This window comes from Aquarana catesbeiana, linkage group LG03 (assembly GCF_042186555.1).
Source record: "Aquarana catesbeiana isolate 2022-GZ linkage group LG03, ASM4218655v1, whole genome shotgun sequence".
Taxonomy (NCBI): Eukaryota; Metazoa; Chordata; class Amphibia; order Anura; family Ranidae; genus Aquarana; species Aquarana catesbeiana.
The window spans coordinates 274,200,823-274,218,542 of record NC_133326.1 but is presented as its reverse complement, the minus strand read 5'-3'; the positions used below and the strand labels follow the sequence as shown (position 1 = coordinate 274,218,542).

At 44.6% G+C, this 17,720-nt stretch overlaps 1 protein-coding gene across 1 annotated transcript in view; it reads left to right on the top strand.

The window, feature by feature from the left end:
- Positions 1–214: 214 nt before the first annotated feature.
- DYRK2 (dual specificity tyrosine phosphorylation regulated kinase 2) overlaps positions 215–17,720 on the top strand; it is a 58,039-nt gene continuing 40,533 nt past the window's right edge. Inside the window, exon 1 of the mRNA XM_073620092.1 lies at positions 215–442. Coding sequence (XP_073476193.1) covers positions 439–442 — 4 coding nt within the window. The 5' untranslated portion in view covers positions 215–438. The remainder of the gene's footprint in view (positions 443–17,720) is intronic.

Genomic DNA, 17,720 nt, shown 5'->3' with positions numbered 1-17,720 from the left:
TTTGTTATAGAGAGTAAATGTTGGCTATGCATGATACTTGATTCCTGCCTGTGCTGAGAAGTATGGCAAAAATACACCATTCAACATAATGATGGACTCCCACTCCTTCTGTTCTCTCATCTCATCTTGGGAGACAGCTAGCGTGACATCTTCTGTCCTCTATTGAACACTCCATCTGCTCCCTCCTGCAGTAAATGTACAGGTACAAATAGTAATCTGCTCCCCTGCAGAAGCTACAGGAAACAGACTATTTGTTCCTTGTTTATTTCTCTTCTGCTAAACTTGTCATCGAGCAGCAGTGTTCCTGTTAATGATAATACAGAAACAGGAGAGCAGGAACAAGGCTTTAAATAGAACCATCAAGTCTCTGCTATGCCTTCAGTCCTCATAGACTGTAGCAGTTCATTTCCAGCAAGCATGAAATAGACATCCTTAATTATGGGTAAGTGCAACTTTCAAATCAATTCATATACAAGAAGAAATACTAACAAATCCTATTTACTGGGAATAGTTGAAATGACCCTGACATTTCAATATTTTTTTGTTAGAATTATTATTTATTATACTTGTATTTGATAAAACCCTGAGTATGTTCTAGCTAGCTGCCTTTTATTTTGTGTTGAAAAGATGTGAAAAACTCTTTGTTACCAAGGTTAGGATTAAAATGTGTATTTACAATCTTATTTAATGTGTATTTAAATTTTAATTAAGTTGCTTTATGAATGCAAAGATACTATGTGTTTTGGATGTTGTATACATGTAATATGCAGTGCTGCCCATGAGCAAAAATTGAATGTACTTACCTTTCCTTAGATGTGGTGGCTGAATTTGTTTTCTTTTTACACACTTTTGACTTCTTAAAGTGGTTGTAAAGTCTCTAGGTTTTTTTACTGTCAATCGCAGCCAGCGAGCCAATAAGGAGAGAGCGGGAACACACAGAGCAGCGGCTTGAGAGTGAGCCTGCTCGGGTGCCCCCATAGCAAGATGCTTGCTACAGGGGCACTCGGGAGGAGGGAGGGGCTGGGAAGGCTCTAGGTTTTTTACTTTTATGCATTCTATGCATGAAGGTTAAAAAAAAAACCTTTTATGTGCATCTCCCCCCTTCATAGTTAACTGAACCCCATCTTGATCCAGCGATGTGCACGAGAGCAGCGGCTTTCCTGGGTTTCTTCCTCTTGGCCATTGGCTCCCGCTACTGTCAATCGCAGCCAGCGAGCCAATGAGGAGAGAGCGAAAAACGCACAGAGCAGCAGCTTGAGAGTGAGCCTGCTCGGGTGCCCCCATAACAAGCTGCTTGCTACAGGGGCACTCGGCAGCAGAGAGGGGCCAGGAACGCCAGTGGGGGGACCCGAGAAGAGGAGGATCCGGACTGCTTTGTGAAAAACTGTTGCACAGAGCAGGTAAGACATGTTTGTTATTTTAAAAACAATTGCCTTTAATATCACTTTCATTTCATTTCATCTTGTGATCCTGCCAGGCATACACTTCCTATTCTAGGGTGACAATACAACCTTACTGTATCTAAGAGGGTCAATGTTGTCACCATAGGAAAGAAGATTGTTAGGACTATGTAACACCCCCCCCCCCCCCCTCGCCCTCCATAAGGTAGGGTGATTTGTTTAGTAAGGAATAGAGAAAGCCGGGAACAATGCTAACTGGTAGCTGTCCTTGGAGGAAGACAGCACAGGAAGTTATCATCTTTCAGGACTTTTGGCTGGATGAAAAATTCTATTCTTTTGCACTTTTTGAACAGATATGACAAAATGCTTTCAATAGTATATTTACCAGAACATAAAGAAGCTAATAAGGGAACTTTATTGTTAGAGTTTACACAAACTTTAAGGTCACATTCACACTAGCCTTATCTGGGAACTCCCATGTATGATTTTTACCTATAGGTAAGCCTATAATAAAAGGCTTACATATAGGTACAGTAAATATCTCCTAAACATGCACCATTTAGAAGATATTTACTTTAGATGCAGCCGCTGACATCACCGGCGTATGCACTCTCAAGGAACAGCATACCCGTGCCGTACCTTCAGTGCTGTGCCATAAACAGTGACTCCCGCGCGCATGCCATTCATATTGTCAAAGCCCACAAACCCAGAACAAAGACTGGGTGAAGATGGAAGCACCTTCAGCGGTGACAGCACGCCGCTTGAGGGCTTCGTTTTCGGGTAAGTGCATCATAATGTGCTAGTATGTGATGCATACTGGCACATTATGGGGCCTAATTTCTTTTTTTCTTGATGCGGTTTACTACCGATTTAAGCAAGCATTTTGACATGTTCAGAGCTCATTGGCTGAGACAGCAGCATGGCGCTATTGGTCCATCCAGCTTGGACCAATGTAATTGTGCATTGCTCATACCTGACCAATGCTCCTGGAAGCTGGAAATGACTGTAGCACGCACTGCTACCCTAGTGATTTCCACTAATATTGGTCCATGCTGAACCAATGTAACTATGTAAAAAAAAATCCATACTTTGAATTCTTCTTAGTAGTTCTAATGTCAAAACCTTTTTTTTTTTTTATTTTTTTTTTTACCTTAATTCCCTGCATTAAGGTAAATAATGGCCCACTACCTGTTCTCCCCATCCCCATCCCTAAACCTAAACACCTACCTGGTTCCTCTCACTGCTCCAGTAACTTTAAGGTCTCACAAGAGACACTGAGGGCAGTGGGAGCCATAGACTCTTGCTGCTGTCAGTCAAACTCATGTGAGGAAAAAGGGCGGGGCGTGGCTTACTAGCGCTGTGTCTATGGATGCATACAGCCCAGCTCAGCAGGGTGCCTTCATAGTTCCATGTTTTCTAAGGAGGCACCCGGAGGATGGACAGCCAACAACAGATGCCCTATAGTAGACCTATGGGTGACGTTGCCTCCCAGGCTCTGAAGCAGTTGTTGGTGATCTCTGCTCTTCACTGAAGCTGGCCACTGGAGAGGTCATATGACTGGACCAGAGCACCCTCAGAATAGGCAAGTATAAACATAATTCCTTTACAGGGTAATTAGAATAGGCTTGGAATCAAGGTGGGAGCGAGTTTATGTATAGTTAGGATTTGACTAGAATTCTTCTAACTTAATAAAGACAACAGGGACATGATGTACCCATCATGTCCCTATTGCTTTTTTTAAGCTGATTATGTGTGTATTTTAGGCTTCTCCTTAACCGCTTCAGTCCCGGAAGATTTTACCCCCTTCCTGACCAGAGCACTTTTTGCAATTCGGCACTGCGTCGCTTTAATTGACAATTGCGCGGTCATGCGACGTTGCACCCAAACAAAATTGATGTCCCTTTTTTCCCACAAATAGAGCTTTCTTTTGGTGGTATTTGATCACCTCTGCGGTTTTTCTTTTTTGCGCTATAAACAAAAAAAAGCGACAATTTTGAAAAATTTTTTTTACTTTTTGCTATAATAAATATCCCCCAAAAATATATAAAAAACTATTTTTTGCCTCAGTTTAGGCCGAAATGTATTCTTCTACATACTTTTGGTAAAAAAAAAATCGCAATAAGCATATATTGATTGGTTTGCACAAAAGTTATAGCCTCTACAAAATAGGGCATAGTTTTATGGCATTTTAATTAATGATTTTTTTTTTTTTATTAGTAATGGCGGCGATCTTCAATATTTATCGGGACTGCGACATTATGGCGGACACATTTTTGGGACCATTGGCATTTTTACAGCAATCAGCGCTATAAAAATGCATTGATTACTGTAAAAATGTCACTGGCAGTGAAGGGGTTAACCACTGGGGGGCAATCAAGGGGTTAATGTGTTCCCTAGTGTGTATTCTAACTGAAGGGGGGAGGGGACTGTGTAGGGAAAAAGATAGATTGCTGTTCATACTCTGTATGAACAGATGATCTGTCACTTCTCCCCTCAGAAAACCGGAAACTGTGTGTTTACACACACAGATCCTGGTTCTCAGTGTGCCCCGAGCGATCACAGGAGCCCGGCGGTAATTGCGACTGCTGGGCACTTGCATCGGCTCTGTGGGCGAGCAGGGGGTTCCAGCAGCGCGGACACGCCCCCTAGTGGCCACAGGGCGAAGAAAAGTTGCATAACGTTTCGCCCAGCCATGCCATTCTGCCGCAGTAGAACTGCGGCGGATGGTCAGCAAGTGGTTAAAGTGGAACTTTATTAGTCAGAAAATTAAGTCCTGCTAGATCACTTCAGGCTGGTATAGCTACGTAAAACGTTTAAAATAAGTGCCTATACTGTTTAAAATCCAGTAATACACTGTCTCACCCTGCTCTGCACATGCTCAGTTGTTTTCTAATTTTAGGCACTGTGCCGAATTTGTAGAGGCCGATCTGCTGGCAACCAATCTTCTGTTCAGGGGCTCTGGGATTCAGCAAAATGGCAGCTTCCAGCAAGAAAGAACAAGAGCACTGCTAGAGGCAATTTACAGCACACAATAATTTTGGTAGCATAATTATTAATGCGGAATGTATGTTCCTTGCTAAAGAACATTATTTTGTTAAGTTGTAAACATATGTACATCTACTAAGGGGTTTTTGCAGAGTATGAAATAGAATCGAGACTTACAGGAGAGACCTAATTACCATATGGCTCTTGTAAACCATAGTCTATGCCAGAGGAACTGCATTAGAATATAAAAAGTTCACTTGATTTTTACCTTTTCCTTACTGTATATGTTGTGGTATTCATGAGGATTCACTCATGTGTAGTGCTTTCCAGTGAGTTCAGTCCAGCTAGAAAATACAATTTTTAGGGCTTGTTGACCCCCCAAAAAAAGTAAAAGTTCCAACAAATCGGTTACCCTCACAGAGGTTTCCACCATCATTTCAAACAGAAAGAAAAATAACATCAAGCCTCCTGGCTTACTCTCGCAGTGCAGCTGCTCAGGCCTCAAAGCTAGGCCTTTGATCTGGTCCCTCAGGCCATCTACTCTGCTCATGTGTAACCTTTCACCTCTCTCTCAGCTCTCTCACTTGTAGATCCCTTCTGCTCTTGCCTCTGGACCTCCTGTCTCCTGGGTGGAGCCCTAAACTGAAGACAGGCCCTTGATTATAAAGGCTCTGCATACCTGCGACCCGGACCCAGGGGGTTTGAGGGTTCATCCCTCCAAAGACTCTTTGAAGTCTCCAAACTCCAGAACCCATTCTGGGAATTATCAATCCTGGAGAGAACTGAAAAATCACTTTTCTCAGTTCATAATAGATATTCTGGAGCCTCTCAATCCTTGAGAACCCTGTGTGCCATTTACATCTTTTTACATTGGTAAAATGTAAAATAAATAACAGGACCCAGAAAGGAGCTTTTTTTTTTGTTAAAAAATCTGCTATCCCCTCCTCTCCAAACTTCTGTATGATAGACTTCGTAGAGTTCACTTGGAACTTCATACATGAAAGTCAAATTTCTGTGTTCTAAAAAATGTGCGGCCTTATGGCTGCTGGAACTGTGCAGCCGTAACATATGTACAAGAATGCAAGCAAATAAACACAATGTTTTTGCATTGAAATACTGAAACCACCTCATATTTTGCTCTCCATACAAATCTCAATAATAATAATAATTTAGAGCTAAGCACTAAAGCATGCCAGTTTGTGTGTCCGGTCATGTCCTAAGGGACTTGGCTTTATGTACATAGTTAAACTCTGCAGTGTGTCACCTTGTGCAAGGATGGTCAGCATTTGAACATTGACCAGAATGGTGAATGAAGTCTGCTCTGCTAACAGCCAGTGTCGACGGGATTTAGGCTGCAAATGTGGCATGCTTCTGACATCAGTTTGATCTTCTAAATTCATATATGATTCAATGTAGGTGCATTTGATCTGCTGACTCCTAAACTGCTTCAAGCTAATTTTTTGCATTCCCATAGACTTGCATGGGGAGAGAAGCAGTTGTGACGTGAAGCAATAGTTCTTGACACAGGCCAAAATACAGCACGTTAGTGCTGCATGGTACTTTAAAAGACAAAAATGCATAGACGTGCATCTTTGTATGAGTAGAAGTTTAAGACTGTACTGACCTGTGCAAGGATTTTTATCTACTTAGGCGAAGGTGCATCCCCCCCCCTACTGCTGCGAACTGTTCCCACTTCTAAAAAAAGTCTGTGGTTGGGGTAACATGTCACTGTTGCAGCAGCCCTGCACCCCCTTGATCCTCCATTGTGACAGCAGGCCAGGGATTCTCTCCCCGCACCCGCTGTCTTTTGATTTAAGAAGATTTGTGAATGGGAGAACTACAGGTACCAACGGCCTTCGCAGATGTTGGCTTGTAGTTCCACTGTACACCCACCCCTGCACATATGTTCCTCATTATAGATCCACCCTGCATATCTGCTAGACACTGCACCCCCCCCAACATCTGTTCCCCACTGTACATCCCCCTGCACATATGTTCCCTACTGTACACCCCCCTGCACATATGTTCCCCACTGTACACCCCCCCTGCACATAGGTTCCCCACTGTACACTCCCCTGTATATATGGTCCCCTACTGTACACCCCCTGCACATATGCATACCTCCCAACTGTCCCTGATTTCGAGGGACTGTCCCTGATTTGCAGCAATGTCCCTCTGTCCCGCATTCCGCCTCATTTGTCCCTCTTTTTGGTCTGATCTATATAGTTATATATAAAATTATCTTTCAAAAAGTGTTCTCAGTGCTAAACCTTTCATCCAATTTCTAAATCGCTGCATTTGTACATTTTAAAAGCCAATATAAAGGAATAGTAGTGGTAAAAAAAAGCACTTGTGGATTTAATTAGCTTTTTTTTGGGTTAATTCTCCATTGAGGGGGTGTGGCAGGGGGCATGTCCTATGCCTACATACATTTGCTAGTAGGTGTCCCTCATTCCCATCTCAAAATGTTGGGAGGTATGCATATGGTCCCCCACTGTACATACCCCTGCACATATGTTCCTCACTGTACACCCCACCTGCACATATGTTTCCCACTGTACACCCCCCTGCACATATGTTCCCCACTGTACACCCCCCCTGCACATATGTTCCCCACTATAGATCCACCCTGCATATCTGCTAGACACTGCACCCCCCCCCCAACATCTGTTCCCCACTGTACATCCCCCTGCACATATGTTCCCCGCTGTACACACCCTGCACATATGTTCCCCACTGTACACTTCCCTGCCTATCTGCTCCCCACTGTACACCCCCCCACACATATGTTCCCCACTGTACACCCCCCCACACATATGTTCCCCACTGTACACCCCCCTGCCTATCTGCTCCCCACTGTACACCCCCCCGCACATATGTTCCCCACTGTATACCCCCCGCACATATGTTCCCCACTGTACACCCCCCTGCCTATCTGCTCCCCACTGCACATATGTTCCCCACTGTACACCCCCCGCACATATGTTCCCCACTGCACACCCCCCCTGCACATATGTTGCCCACTGTACACCCCCCTGCACATATGTTCCCCACTGTACACCCCCCCTGCACATATGTTCCCCACTGCACATATGTTCCCCACTGCACACCCCCCCTGCCTATCTGCTCCCTACTGCACAACCTTCCACACATATGTTACCTACTGTACACACCCCACCACACATATGTTCCTTGCTGTATAAACGTGACAATGGTGGTGGCCTCACCTGCAGGAGAGCAGCGCTGCATAACAGATCCCTGACAGTCGGAGAAGAGGAGGGAGGGGAAATAGTGGCAAGCCAGGACATGCAGGGCTTCCATCACACCCGACCTGCCCCAGCTCCTGTATCGTGCCATACTTCCAGCACTTCCAGCCGGCTGTTTTTTGCACTGGCTCTCTCCCCTCTGCTAGGGCTGTAATGCAGGCAGTGGATGGAGCAGAGTCCCAGCAGGGGAGCGTGCTTACCCTGCAGGAAGCCCTCGCTAAGTTGGCACTGGCAAAACAGGCTGAAAGCCAGCGCTGGAAAAAAGGAGCCAGAGATGTGGGGGAGGAGAGAGGGCAAGACACCGGGAATGTGTGAGATGGGGGGGGCAAATTGTGCGCAGAATCCGGTACATGCAGCGGGGTCTGTCTTCGCAGGTGAATTTTACCACCCCCCCCCCCAGCCTGGTGCCCTAGGGCGGTTGCCTATGCTGCCTTATGGTGGCGCCGGCCCTGATTGCAGTAAATGACTGATGCACACCAGAGAATAACGGTATACAGGTTGAGAAGCTGCATCTCTCACAAGATACTCAGACACCTATGTGCATGAATCCAACATCTGTAACAAAAAGTAAAAAAATAAAATAACAAATCAGCACAAGGGACTTTACTTACCTTCAGTGAAATGTGTCCCGTTTGCTGCTGTGTCCATTTCACAAAAATCTTCCTTCTCCGATGCCCCACCCCACCCCTGCCACTATAATCTTCCAGTGCAGTGGGGGTCCATAGAACTAAGGGTCTGTGAAAGGCACTTATCAAGAGTACCCAACTATGCCCGCCCTTTCTGCCCAGCTGCTCCATTCATAGAAGCCATTAAAAGAAGAACTATGGCCAAAGCTCTACTTCTTTTGTGGATCACAGGAGTGTACTTAGTTCTGCATTCCTGTTACCTGCTAAAGCCCGCTGTCGGCTGATGTCACTCAGCCAATCCAGACTATGGAGGGATCACGAATTTACCGCTTGCCGACCAGCTGCCACAGTTGTACTGCGGCAACATGGCTCGGCTGCACGAATCGCCGTTATGTTATGTCGCTCCCTCTGGTGGCCACTAGGGGCGCACATGCGCCCGCAGCTCGCCTCCGGAGCTGATGCGAGTGCCCGGCAGTCTTGATGTCCCGCGATCGTAACACTGCAAGATCCCGGTTCTCTGAGGGGAGAAGTGACAGATCGTCTGTTTATACAAATTATGAACAGCGCTCTGTCATCTCCCCTAGTCAGTCCCCTCCCCTCCTTCAGTTGGAACACATATTAGGGAACACAATTAACCCCTTGATCGCCCCCTAGTGTTAACCCCTACACTGCCAGTGACATTTTTACAGTAATCAATGCATTTTTATAGCATTGATCATATTAATGCCAATGGTCCCAAAAATGTGTCAAAGTTGTCCGATGTGTCTGCCATAATGTTGCAGTCATGATAAAAATCGCGAAAAAAATATTTTGTAGACGCTATAACTTTTGCACAAACCAATCAATGTACGCTTATTGCGATTTTTTTACCAAAAATATGTAGAAGAATACATATTAGCCTAAACTGAGGAAAAAAATAGTTTTTTTATATATTTTTGGGGGATATTTATTATAGTAAAAAATAATGCGTTTTTTTTCAAAATTGACGCTTTTTTTGTTTATAGCGCAAAAAATAAAAACCGCAGAGGTGATCAAATATCACCAAAAGAAAGCTCTATTTGTGGGAAATAAAAGACATAAATTTTGTTTGGGTGCAACATCACACGACCGTGCAATTGTCAGTTAAAGCGAAGCAGTGCCAAATCGCAAAAAGTGCTCTGGTCAGGAAGGGGGTAAAATCTTCTGGGGCTGAAACGGTTAATGTCAGGATCCACCCAGATGCCTGAACACCAGCTGGCTCATCCTATCAGCACGCCGCTGCCACCTCCACAGCCCAGGGCTGGAGGGGCAGAGCAGGGAGCTAGTGACAGTCACCGGCTCTCTGCTCACTGAAGACCAAGAGCCATAAGCTGTCTTTTTATTTGCTCAGTTCTCAATCTTAAAGGCAGCAAGAGACAGATGCATTGGACCGATGCTGCATCCACCTAGGTGAGTATGTATGTTTTTTTTTTTTTTAACTTCTCTTTTAATACAGATTCTATGAATGAAACAGGATCTATGAATGGAAGGGAAGGGCCTATCATCTGCCCATTCTCCATTCATAGATCATGCTTCATTTATCGGAGGAGCATGATTTCAATGAAAGTTGAACACAGAAGCACAATGGACACATCTCATCGAAGGTCAATGTTAATGTCAATTAGTTAAATATAGAATGGTCAAAAGAAAATTTAGCAGAAAAATGATTAGGTACTTCAAAAGATATTATAAAAAGGGTTTAATAAAAAACTGAAGTTTTTCAAAAATGACCATGGAACAGTAAAAAAAACATATACATTTATTCAGTAATAATAAACTACGATACACTTATTAAATTCTAGGGGCCACCTTTCAGTTCAATGTGGATCAACAGAATTTATGAACAGAAGAAAGTCCCAAGAATATGGAAATGGACAGAAGTTATTCATTTTTAACAGCATGTTATTTTAACAGCAGTCATAAAGTTTATTACATATTCAAAAAGCTTCCTGCATAAAACAAACCACTCAAGCATACCATCATATTTCCTTCATTTAAAGTATGCTGTTGAATAACTGTATCATCAGACAGGTGCAATGAGGAACTGCACGGAAAGTAATAGCAGCAGGAAAAGTGGGAACCTAATCTCAGCGTAATACATGTGTCAGAGGTATTCTGACTCCGAGGCTGAGGTCACACTCACGCTTTTTGCACCATGACTGACAGAAGAATAAAACTGGCTTCATAGACCTGTCGCATGGAAATGTCAGAGCACATAACACTTGGAAAACTCAGTTCATTAAAATATAATGCATGTAATATGTCACATAACAATTTTTATTTTCAGCAAAGTGACTATTATTTTAAGCTTATTGCTATAAATAAAGAACATTATGGCAAATTGTGATTGCTATAGCTTAGTAAATTGCAATGTTTCTATCAAATAGTGGTCATACTGAAGATGACCACAAGCAGTATGATTTACCACAAGGTTTAATAAAAAATAAATAATTAAAGTGTATGTTAGCCTAAATATTTTTTTTCTATGTGTGTGTGTTCACATATGCGTATTTTATAAATCCCAGTCTCTATCATTTTCATGTACTTATTCCATTTGAAGTACCGGGTTGATCCTGCCAGTCACCTTTCTTCCCTGTTCTAAACTGACCACACTGAGAACAGAAGCTGATCTGTGTTAGCATGATCAGTTTGCATCATTTGGCTGGCCATCCGGATGTACAGGACACTATGCAGACACATGCCATGCCCAGTGGCGGAGCTACCAGGGTCGCAGCAGTCGCACTTGCGATTGGGCCCTGGAGTCCTGCTTGGCCGTTCTCCACTGTCAGGGGGGCCCGCTCGTTCTCCGCCGTTCTGGCTGCGCTTAGCTACTGTTGTCCACCCCATGCCGCGGGGAGGTGGGGAGTGTTCGCCCGCTGGCCACTGAGGAAAATCTGCTATCTCTGGAGAGGAAAGCCATGTAGGGAGGCAGAGGCGGACGCTGGAAGAGAAAGTTGGCTGACCAGCTGACACCAATGGAGTGAAGGGGGAGGAGCTCTCCCCTCTGCAGTAGACCCCATGACACAGGAGCATCCCTGGAGGCACGGCAATAATGAAGGGGAAGGAATCGACTGACTAACTGACAAAGTAAGTGACAAATTGTCAGTGCAACTGATCCCAACCTCTGCCTCTTACTGACCCCCCCACCACAGATCTCATCCTTATCCCCCCATCATGGGAGGGATAAGGATGAGATCTGTGGTGGTGTTGGGGATCAGTAAGAGGCAGAGGTGGTGGTGGGGGAGGATGGCACCACCACTTCCACTGGTCCCACCCCCCTCACCACCACCGCCGCCGCCACTGATCCCACCCCCCTCACCACCACCGCCACTGATGCCACCCTCCCCACCACCACCACTGCCACTGATCCCACCCCCCTCACCACCATCACCGCTGTCACCACTGATCCCACCCCCCCACCACCACCACTGCCGTCGCCACTGATCCCACCCCCCCACCACCACTGATCCCACCCCCCACCACCACCACTGATACCACCCCCTTCACCACCACTGCCGCTGCCACTGATCCCACCACCACCACTACCACTGATCCCACCCCCTCACCACTACCACCGTGCCGCCACTGAACTCACCCCCCCACCACCAATCCCACCTCCCCCTCACCACCACTGCCAGCACCACTGATCCCACCCCCCTCACCAACACCGCCACTACCACTGATCCTACCCCCCCACCACCTCCACTGCCATTGATCCCACCCTTCTTATCACCACCGCCACCACTGATCCCATCCCCCACCACTGATTCCACCCCCCCTCACCACCACCACTGATCCCACCCCCCTCACTGCCACCACTGATCCCATCCCCCACTACTGCTGCCACTCATCCCATCCCATCCCCCCACCACCACCGCTGCCACTTATTCAATCCACCCCACCACCGCTGCCACTCATCCCATCCCATTCCCCCATCACTACCACCACCGCCCGTTGCAGCACCATGCTCCAGGGAGCCAATGCCTCACTCCTGTACACCTGGATAGGAGGGGCGGCGGGGCGGCATATAGAGGAACCAATACTCTCCATGTTCCTCCTGTCACTGAAAGCCTACTTCTACTCTCCCTCCCTTTGGCATTCGGCGGCTGCAGGAAAAAAATGGAGGAGATCGGTTCCTCCATATGCTTCTCCTATCTAGGTGTACAGGGGTGACACATGTGCCCCCTGAAGCATGCATGTGCATGCAGCACAGAAGGTTTTTCACCTTAAAGAGGAGTTCCCATTTAAAAAAAAAAATTAAAAGTCAGCAGCTACAAATACTGCAGCTGCTGACTTTTAATTGGACACTTACCTGTCCCAGGATCCAGCGATGCGGGGGATCAAAGCCCCGCTCGTCTCCCCCTACGCCGTGATTGGCCGCTCAGTCATCTGGGACCTGTAATGGGTCCCAGATAACTGACAAGAGGGAGAGAGCAGAGCTGAGCCCTTCCTGTGCCAAGGGGAAGTGATGTCACCAGCCCAGGCACTGAAAGAGGTAGACTACGAGGGACCCCCTAGCAACAGGCATTTGATGAGGTGAGTAAAAAAAAAAAAATTTCCAAATTTTTTTTAAATTTTTTTTTAGGCACATTCATGTATTTTTTCTTTTTTTTTGGGTGGAAAAATTGTACTCTGCCTTCGCTTTGGTCAACATCACAGAGACTCCTGCGTTCCTGTTTAAAGACTTGCTTTGCTGACATCCCTTCTGGCTCCAGATCCTGCTTGCTGTTCCACTACATTGATCCTTGACTTCTGGCTTGGCTGAATATCCGTTCTGGTTCCTGAACTTTGGCTATGTTTTGACTACGTTTGTTCTTTTTACTTTTATTATTGAACAAGTGTGATTTAACTGTACTTCTGTCTCGGTCTGATTTCATGGTTTCTGACAATAAAGTAATTTGCTGGTTTGCAGAATGAGCCAAAGAGTAGCATATAAATGCAGTCAGTTCACTTTACTTTACTTTGAAGGGCTTCAGAGGAGGTGAACTTTATCACATAATCCAATTCATGCTTCTTGTAGCATTCATGAGGATTCAAACTTGTACCTAAAAGTTACCGTAAAATAACGAAAGCTGGAATGTAACTATGAGACAGTGGGGTTCTGTTATTAAAGGAATAGAGCTTGATCAGGTTTAAAGTCAGCACATCTTTACCTCACTGGCTAAGCTAAGGTGAAAACCTATACTCCTTGAGCAAATCAATACCCCCTTCCTATAAGTTCTACTTTACATCAGTATAGTACTTAACCTGTTAGCAGCTTAAGGCTCTCTCTGGCCTGGTTCCAGCTAACCATAGGTATGTGATGAACCATTTTCCAGCCACCACCTCATGGCATCATCTGACAGTCCTGGACAATCTTTCTCAAATGGGGAGATCTTGAAAGGACATGTTTGAAAAATGTGTTCCATCACCATTCCACAGAGAAGAGCAAATTCCAGATCTGTCTGCTCACAACTCTTGTCTACTTTATAGACATTGTGACAGGGCTGTATCATTTTGATGGTGACCAACACTTGCTTATGGTAAAGGGAACTAAGTAGAGTTCTGGGCTCCACCTTACCATTACACATAGCAGGTAAGTGTAACATGCATTTTTTTTTTAATAAAATCTAAACCTTTATTATCACTTTAACTTAAAAAAGCACATTTTTTGTTCCAAGTTCTTTAACCTCATGAAAGGTTAAGTCTGCTTGTGATTGCTATCATTATAATTCTACCGCAGTGGGAGAGGTGCTGAATGTAAGACATGCATCCTAAAATCTGTGTTGAAGTTTATTTTAGGACATACAGTTGTGCTCATAAGTTTACATACCCTAGCAGAATTTATGATTTCTTGGACATTTTTCAGAGAATATGAATGATAACACAAACATTTTTCTTTCACTCATGGTTAGTGTTTGGCTGAAGACATTTATTATCAATCAACTGTTTACTCTTTTTAAATCATAATGGCATCAGAAACTACCCAAATGACCCTGATCAAAAGTTTACATACCCTGGTGATATTAGCCTGATAACAAGCACACAAGTTGACACAAAGGGGTTTGAATGGCTATTAAAGGTAACCATCCTCACCTATGATCTGTTTGTTTGTAATTAGTGTGTGTGTATAAAAGGTCAATGAGTCTCTGGACTCCTGACAGACCCTTGCACAATTGTATCTTTTACATTGCAAATCCTCAAGTGGTTAAAGTGGGATTCTGACCAGCTAAAAGAAAATTTTAAAGTCAGCAGCTACAAACACTGAAGCTGCTGACTTTAAATAAGTAGACTTACCTGTCCTGGATGCCTGCGATGTCGGTCGCCTGAGGCCGACCCGTCCCTCGGCACCGCCATCCTAGGTAAGGGAAACAGGCAGTGGAGCCTTGCGGCTTCACTGCCAGTTTCCTACTGCGCACGCGCGAGCGGCGTGGCGATCTGTGAATGGCCCCGTAGTTTTCTGGGAAAACATACAGTTCCCAGAAGGCAACGGGGCCGCTCAGCTAGGAGAAGAACACACCGCGGAATAGGAACAGGCAGGTTAGGAAGACTGCCTAGCAACAAGGGTTTAGGTAAGTTTAAAAATTTTTTTTTTTTCAAATGTTTTTTTTTTTTATTTTTTTTAGGATTTTTGGTGAATTTTTTTTTCAGGGTGGCCCTCCACTTTAAGCACCATGTAGTTTTTGAAATTATTTGTGAGCTACAGTTAAATTTTTGCAATTTTTTTCCACCATATGCGTGATATTTACATTTACTATCCACACACTTAATATAGTTTTGATTTGTCATTTTAATAAAATGTGTCAACAGCTGTGTAGTGTACAGTATTTACAGTACTGCAAATCCAATTAGGCGGAACCTTACAGCAAACATTAATGTAGCTATAGACATACAATGTTATAAACAATTTCTAATACAGATATAACTATGCAGGTACCATAATTGCTTTTGCTTAGTTCCAAAATGATTTACAAAGTTAAAACATTCTGTTGTGCGACCATGCATCTCTTCTTTCTGATAGTGGGACTACGGGACACTCTGCAAACACACAGGGAGACATTTACTAAAACTGGTGCACTCAGAATCTAGTGCAACTGTGCATGGTAGCCAATCAGCTTCTAACTTCAACTTGTTCAATTAAAGAAGTTGTAAAGTCTCAGGGTTTTTCACCTTAATGAATTTCCAGAAAAACAGAGACATATACTGCTCTTATTAACGCTGTAGAAACCAGGCCGTAGCAGGAACTGACACTGGAATATGTCAAAGGCAAGTTAATCGATAAATATGACAGAAGGAAAGAAAATATGCACCATGATGTCAAAGCTCTTAAGATGTACAAAAGCACAAAGCACAACAAAGAAAGCAGAGCCTGGTTTTGCTGTAAAAGGACCGGTCACTTAAAAAAAGGACTGTTCTATCTGGAAAGTCGAGCAGCGAAAATAAAAGTACGCCATTCAAAATGTGGCATGGATCAAGGCCTAGCACAGGGCACATCAGAGTGTTTGGATGTAAAGCATATGCCTATATTCCAAGTGAAAAGTGATCAAGCTGGAGAACAGAACCATAGAGGCTACAGTGAGCAAACTAAGGGTTACAGAATCCCACACCCAAAGACTGACAAAGTGACAATAAGCTGTAGTGTTTATTTTGATGAGAGCCCATCACCAGAAACACTGATCACTGAAAGCTGTGAAGTGAATATGCCAAGCAAACCAGAAAAAAGGTTGACCAAAGCGAACCTGTGCAGGAGACAAAACAAGAGGTGGAACTCACAATGCCTAAATCAAGTTCCCCACCAGATACTGCTGAACTGCTTGAAGTCAAAACATCCACTCGGACTAAAAAGGGGATACCACCCCGCAAGCTGTCATACACTTGCAAAACACACAGCATACTTGAACCAACATCCTGGGAGGACATAGAAAAACTGCCAAAACTTGAAGCCAATAAATAGAGAAGGGCAGCAGAAGAAGAATTAAAGTCACTTCAAGAAAATAAAACCTGGACACTCACAGAGCTCCCTTCTAACTGCAAAACTATAGAAAGTAAGTGGACTTTCAAATTAAAGTCAGACGCAGAAGGGAATATCCACAAATACAAAGCCAGACTAGTTGCTAAGGGTTACTCCCAGAAATCTGGTGAAGATTGCGCTGAAACATTCGCTCCTAGGGTTGCTACTTTTTCGTCAAGCCAAACTCGAACACTTCAGCAGCTCACGCCAATTTTTTTTTTTTGTAGTACATTAAATGTATTACCTCTGTACAAAGCAATGCACAGCAATTTTGAGATTAAATAACATATCTCTAATCATATGGAGTTAATTACAGGAGTTCCCCTTTACATCAGAGTCAACATAGTTCCCCTTCTACATCTGAATGCACAGGGTTGGTTCCCCTTTACATCTGATTCTGCGGTTTTCCCGTACATCTGAATCCACAGAGTTTCTCTTTATATCTGAATCTACAGGAGAGGAGTGCGGAGGGTATGATGGGGGGCAGTATGTACAGGAGAGGAGTGCGGAGGGTATGATGGGGCAGTATGTACAGAAGAGGAGTGTGGTGGGTATGATGGGGGCAGTATTTATAGGAGAGGACTGTGCTGGGTATGATGGGGGCAGTATGTATAGGAGAGGAGTGTGGTGGTTATGATGGGGGCAGTATGTACAGGAGAGGACGGTGGTGGGTATGATGGGGGCAGTATGTACAGGAGAGGAGTGTAGTGGGTATGATGGGGCAGTACTTACAGGAGAGGAGTACAGAGGGGATGATGGGGGCAGTATGTACAGGAGAGGACTGTGGTGGGTATGATGGGGGAAGTACGTACAGGAGAGGACTGTGGTGGGTATGATGGGGGCAGTACGTACAGGAGAGGAGTGTGGTGGGTATGATGGGGGCAGTACGTACAGGAGAGGACTATGGTGGGTATGATGCAGTACATACAGGAGAGGAGTGTGGTGGGTATGATGTGGGTGGTATGTACAGGAGAGGAGTGTGGAGGGTATGATGGGGGCAGTATGGGGAAGGATTTCTTGCAGTGTCTGTGGGGTGACCAGGGAGTGATGTTGGGAAGAGAAGGGAAGATAAGTGACCAGGGAATAATATGCCTCAGCTGGGGGGTAGGAAGCAGCTCTGAGTGGTGTCTGTATGAAGTGGTCTGGGGGTGATATAAGCTGGGGGGAGTGGGGGGTTTAGAAGTGGTCAGATAGCGATGTCTATAATAAAAAAAAAAATCGCATCCATTACTATATGCAACAATACTGCTCAATAAAAACAATCTGGTATAAGAAGTACATATCTATATACTGTAAGGAAGATGTGAAGGTAATTGATGACCATTCATGTAACCCTGTGTTATCCAGGCTCTGAGTCTGTACAATCAGAAGTTACACTGAAACCACATACACACAGCACACAGGGTTACATGAATGGTCATAAATGACTTCAAAT